The 6,258-nt window shown below is 31.7% G+C and overlaps 1 protein-coding gene across 7 annotated transcripts in view; it reads right to left on the reverse strand.

Annotated features, from left to right (window-relative positions):
- Nucleotides 1-6,258, reverse strand: part of LOC145666559 (DENN domain-containing protein Crag-like) — a 252,916-nt gene that overhangs the window by 20,826 nt on the left and 225,832 nt on the right. For 6 of the 7 annotated variants that reach the window (XM_081733900.1, XM_081733897.1, XM_081733896.1 and 3 more), the window contains 2 exons: nt 4,420-4,657; nt 2,919-3,018 (listed from right to left, as the gene is read on the reverse strand). In XM_081733900.1, the coding sequence (XP_081590026.1) occupies nt 2,919-3,018; nt 4,420-4,657 (338 nt within the window). The remainder of the gene's footprint in view (nt 1-2,918; nt 3,019-4,419; nt 4,658-6,258) is intronic. The other variant, XM_081733899.1, reaches the window with a different exon arrangement.

Here is a 6,258-nt window from a genome sequence, read left to right on the forward strand (position 1 = left end):
ATCACATACTTAAGTATGGTAATTCACTGGTGATAAATAAATTGTAAGAATCTATGGATCCAATAAATAAAAATTTAACGGTAAACTCTCTTTAGAGAATATTTTATATACAATTCATTCAAGGTATTTTATAAATTACTAAATAGTGCACTATTTGATTTCTATTTTTGTTTGCATATAAGTAATAACACATTTTATGAACAATTTGTTAAGAATTCTTCCTCCATCATCCACTCATCTCTAGTACCAGTAGTCATCTAAGATGTTGCCTTGGAGTGTCACTGTTGCCAACACATATTTGTAAATTTTGTGATACCTTGTATCAAACTTTGTGGACTAAGTACTTTTAAATATGTTTAGTAATTTGATTTTTATTAATAAAATTATTAACAATGTTATCCTAGTCGTCGTCAAGATTCTCTTTTTCCGTGTTAAGACTTGGGTTCTTGTCTATGATGTAATAGGCCTCAAATACATTTTTTTCAATTTGAGAGGTAGCACGTGCAAAATAGCAAAATCGTGAACCGTATATTTTGATTTTTGTAAAGGTTTAGAATAGTTTCTTAGTATTCCATCGATTCCTTAATGTGTTCCTAAACTCTAATGTTAATATTTCTTTTTGTCATAACAATGTACGAAACTTGTCAGGAAAATAAAGACACAAACGAAAAATAATATGCAAGAAATGTATTGGACGCAAAGAAAGCTACAATGAATACACTGATACAGAGGCTATTTACTCGCATAAGTGCCACCATTGTCCAAACAATTATTTAAATGCGGAACTAGTTTATGTATTCCACAATCGTAAAAAATCGGCGCCTGCATCTGGAACTACGTTACGACTTCTTCCCTGACCTCGTCATTGTCATAAAGTAATTTTGACCAAGATGATTCTTTAGATTCAGGAAAATATGGTAATAGCTGCGTGCGAGATCGAGGTTATATGGTGATTTTTCAAGGACGTTCCAATGAAAACGTGCAAGCAGCTTCTTGAGATTGCGAAGGTCGTCAGTGTTCACGGACGGCCTCCCGCTCCTTTCTTCACCTTGAATATCACACCCACGTTCTGCGAAGGCACGGCACCACTTCACCACATTTTTTCAATTCCTTTTCCACACACAGACACTATTTCTCGAAGGACGTTCCTTGTGCCTCCAAAAACCTGATCACGCTGCAGGATTTGATTGCTGCTGCCATTTCCAAAGCATGCTCCTCGCACAAAATTCAGCGCAGCACTTAAGAACCATTCCCAATCCTAGTCTTACAGATCAAGGTTATCACTAGTGTTGCCAATTTTGGTACACACTTTTCCCCTGATGTGCAAAAGTGTCTGTATCTTTATTTCTTAACAAGCTTCGTACGATTCCTTATAAATGCAAAGTATTTGCTAAATGCCACTTAATGAATTTTTATAGACAAAATAACTCTTATACGGACTCAGACTCCTTTCTAAATTTAAAGATGGTTTTTAAAATATTTTCAAATTATATTTTTCAGTAATTTTTACTAATCTAGATGCCAAACAAGGAAATAATAAAAACGAGACCCATTTAAGAACTTCTCATCTTTTCTTTCCTGAATCCACTACATTTCCAGTTTTTGTACCCATAGAAATGTTGTGCGCCTACTTCCGCTAACCTACCAAAGTAATCTCATACCCATTAGCTATACCAACACTAGCAACGTTATTTAATCCTTCTAGCAAGTCATTATGTGAGGTCCTTAATCTGTAAGTTATTATATACATATTAATCCAAATATTAGCTTTTTACCTGCTAAGGATGGGCCAACTTTTTCCGTACAAAGATGTTAACTGAAGTATTATATATATTTGATTGGAATTTATTCTGACTTCTATAAAATGTAAGATCTAAGGCATTCTCTCTTTCCTGTTCTAATAAGACAGAAGAACAATTACAAATTCTGTTGAAGCATTTGGAACAAACAAATTCGAAAATTAAATGCAAATTGGAATGGCGAAATTATGAAAGAAATATATTTCAGGCCAATTATCACAGCCAAGAACCCGTCTTACCACGGAAAAAAGGTATATTGACAAAACTGGCATAATTATTAATAATAATTACTTTATTAACAAAAATGAAACTGATGAATACATTTGAAAGCACATTTTACACATTGTTTGATACAAATTATCACGAAACTCACCAATCTGGTTACAAATATATACTGATAACAGTGGCACTCAAAGCGACATCTTGGATGGCTGCTAGTAATTTTCTACTCGAGATGAGTAGATGACGAAAAGGAAGAACTTTAAGAAATTGTTCATAAAATATGGTATTATTTATCTCTGAATAGAAATAGAAATTAAATAGTGCTCTATTTAGTAATTTGTAAAATAACTCGAAATAATAATAAAAAATATTCTCTATAGAGAGTTTTCCGGTACTTATTTAATCGCTGGATCCATAGATTCTTAAAATCTATTTATCATCACTGAAGAACAATACTTAAGTATGTCATTAGCCTGTCACATAACACAATTTAAGCTTTAAATCATTCTGAAGAAAAGCAATCCATAAATTTGCTTGAAATATCGATTAACTTTCGAAGAATTTTTGATATGCACAGTAATGATTTCAGGTCACTATTGTGATTATAGATTTTTAGTCTGCGACCTCCTTGCAACAACTAAAAATTTCTGTAAGCAACAAACATGACGAATTCAGCTCTTGTTTGCCCACTCTTAACACTCTTTTTGACACAATATAAATGAGACGAATCAGCTAAATGACATAATGCAATATACTCAGTTCTGTCAATACATTCTGATTAGAAAAGAATGCGTTTCATAACATTTTTATTTCTTCCCAGATGATGATTATTAAAAAACAGAAAATAATTTCATGTAATTCACTTTTTGTACTTTGAGTAATTATATTCCTTTTTACCTTTCCTTTTCCTCCATCTTCATCTGCGTTGTTCTTGTTATGCGATTCTTTGTTTGTATTTTCTTCAAATGTATTTTGATTTTGTTTCTCCTCCGCAAATCTGAAATATAATGAACATACACTATTACATAATGGCAAATCAATCAGATCAGAATAAAAGATTACTTGGTACACAAAGCAAAATAAGATAATTGTATGATACGATTACTTATTTTCCTGTAGGGAAATACAGAATGCGTTGTAACGTTCCACTTCGCTTCTATGGTACAAATGTTATGGGAAGGAATTAGCACAGTGGCTCAGTAGCAGTGCTTAACTACCGAGCAAGAGATTTCTGGGTATGTAAACCTGTAGTGAACAACATTATTTCTGTAAGATTCCTAAGGTGTCTCCCCTTTCGTCCTACATTTTCATTCCATCAATTCTCCTCTAACCTTTCACTTATGTTTATCAACCATCTCCTTTGTATAAGGAGGTCTTTTCTTTTATCTGGATGTTGGAGACATAACGACAAAATGTAAAAAAAAAATGGTTCTTCAACGCTACACTATAATTTATAATTTTATAGAGAAAGCTCGAAAGGTGATTAAAAAAAAAAGTACTTTAATTTTGTGCACAGTTGGTACTCCTACACTTCAAGAAATACGGATCCAACAAAGGGATAATCTTCTCAAGATTCTGCTAACGCTATGCGACATGTCTACTTACATGGAAACGGTTTCTAGAAAAGCATATAGTTTCATCACATATATATATATATATATATATATATATATATATATATATATATATATATATATATATATATATATATATATCAAATTTCAAGTTTAGAAACTTTAAGTTACGGAATATTAAGCCAGTTAAATTAGACTTAATGCTTATAAAATTCTAAAGAATAGACACTATCTACTCTGTCTCCCTTCAAGCCTTGTCACTGATTTCACGATTAGAGCGCTTGTCTTCACTGTGAGTAGTTGCAGGTTGAAACACGATTGAGAATACAACGCCTTGAATAAATATCTGAATAATGTTCGGATTCCATTTTAATAGTGGATTCCGTGATATTATTACTGTTGCAAGAGGATGTAAAACAAAGTAACATTTGCAGGCCAAATATTTAAGGTGACAGATTCTATAAATGAACTCTTAAAACTATTGGATTTCGTTTATAAAATGATTTTTACCTGCAATGTTTTATTGATAAAATCTCATTTTTAATATTTTCCCTAAAATTCTCTATCATTATATTAAGGGTTATAAAATACCTAGATACCTGAGTAGGTGATATTAAGGAACATACTTGCTAGAAACTAAATTACTCACGTAAAGTCAGTAGTTCATCTAATATTAGTAATTCCTCTAAATACCAAATATAAAATCAAATATTCGCCTTTAATTAGTATTCTAATAAATTTTTGCACAAAAGTTTGGATATTATGTGAAATGTGCAGTATAACAATACACTGAAATAATGTTTTGTAAAAGTAATGAAACTTACTCATTGCGTTCAGACCTGATTTTAGATTCTTCGATCTTTCCTGAAATATTTTGATTGTTTGTCGAGGAATTATGTTTTAAGGCATTCTCTTGTTTGAGAACGTTACACGAAAGCGGGTCTGAAAATGGTACATCATCTTTAATGATCTGCAACGGATGAGTAAGTGGTGACTTCTCTTCTTCATCTTCTTCAATAACACCACCTAAACTTCCCGATTCCACTGGAATACAATTTGCTCCTGTAAACAGAAAGAGAACTATTATCATGGTCATGGTAGTCTACACTGATGATCATCATATTATGATGATGAATCTCATTTTAATACGTCCATTAATTAATTACCTTTCCTTTAATAAACATCAAAAAGTAGCATTTAATTTTAACGAAATGCTTCCTGACACAAATACTGAAATGTCAGGCAAGCTCAATATTCGTTCTTTTCGTTGATTCCTCGATATTAATGTGTCATATTTAAACATTGGGATTAACGGTGCGAAGTAAACTAAGGTTTAACACTAGAAGCAGTAGTTCCGGAATTTGTACATACTAGAGACAAGAACAACTAAATTATTCAATGTTAGTGATTATTGGTTGGGGAAAAAAGAAAGGAAAAACCACGTATAATACTTTTTAAACAAAAAGCGATTCTTTCATCAATAAAATGATACAATAAATATTGTTATGATAATTACTTTTTCATGATGCAAGGTAAAACTGTATTTAGAATGTTCCACCATTTGGGAATACCTGACCACACCAGGACACAAAATTTCAGATCTGAACGTAATAGTGAGATAGAAATTCGAAGAAAATAAAGTAAAGACCAAATATCTACCCCCCAAACTACATTATTAGGTCGCAAATAGCGACCAGAAATTACGCGTCCTGATTTATATTGTATTGTTATTGTAAATTGAGAAGTTTCGAGATATCACATTCGAACTTTCATTTAACAATCTTGCCACCAATCTAACTTTATAGAATATAAAGCATACACCGTTTGTTGAAAAAAAAAAACCTATGTAATATCTATCTATATATATAAAAGAGAACGTACAAATCCTTTGTCCGCTCATCACGCTAATACGGCTGAACCAATTTCTTTTATTTTTGGGGGGTTATTAGGATTTGGACCCTAGATGGTTTTTATCATATCACTTTAATTTTCAATTACCAGTGTCTTGATATAATTGACCATTCAGGTGTCCATTACGTACAAATCCTTTGTTAGTTCATCATAGGTATAAAAATAAACGTATTTATATGCAACCCGCATGACCGTGTCACTCGGCGGGTTAACATAAATGACAGGCGTTATAATGGTTTTTATCATATCACTTGAAAGCGAAAAAGTAAAAATTATCTAAGTAACAAAGTTTATTGCGTTCGGGGGTGACCGCAGCGAAGCGGGGCGGGTTAACATAAATGACAGGTGATATAATGTTAACATTTACTGCAATCTTCTATGGTTTTTATCATATCACTTGTAAAAATTATCTAACGTATGTATGTATGTATGTATGTATGTATGTATGTATGTATGTATGTATGTATGTATGTATGTATGTATGTATGTATGTATGTATGTATGTATGTATGTATGTATGTATGTATGTATGTATGGATGTATGTATGTATGTATGTATGTATGTATGTATGTATGTATGTATGTATGTATGTATGTATGTATGTATGTATGTATGTATGTATGTATGTATGTATGTATGTATGTATGTATGTATGTATGTATGTATGTATGTATGTATGTATGTATGTATGTATGTATGTATGTATGTATGTATGTATGTATGTATGTATGTATGTATGTATGTATGTATG

The sequence above is a fragment of the Thermobia domestica genome, chromosome 12 (genome assembly GCF_964235325.1).
Source record: "Thermobia domestica chromosome 12, izTheDome1.hap1.1, whole genome shotgun sequence".
Classification (NCBI taxonomy): Eukaryota; Metazoa; Arthropoda; class Insecta; order Zygentoma; family Lepismatidae; genus Thermobia; species Thermobia domestica.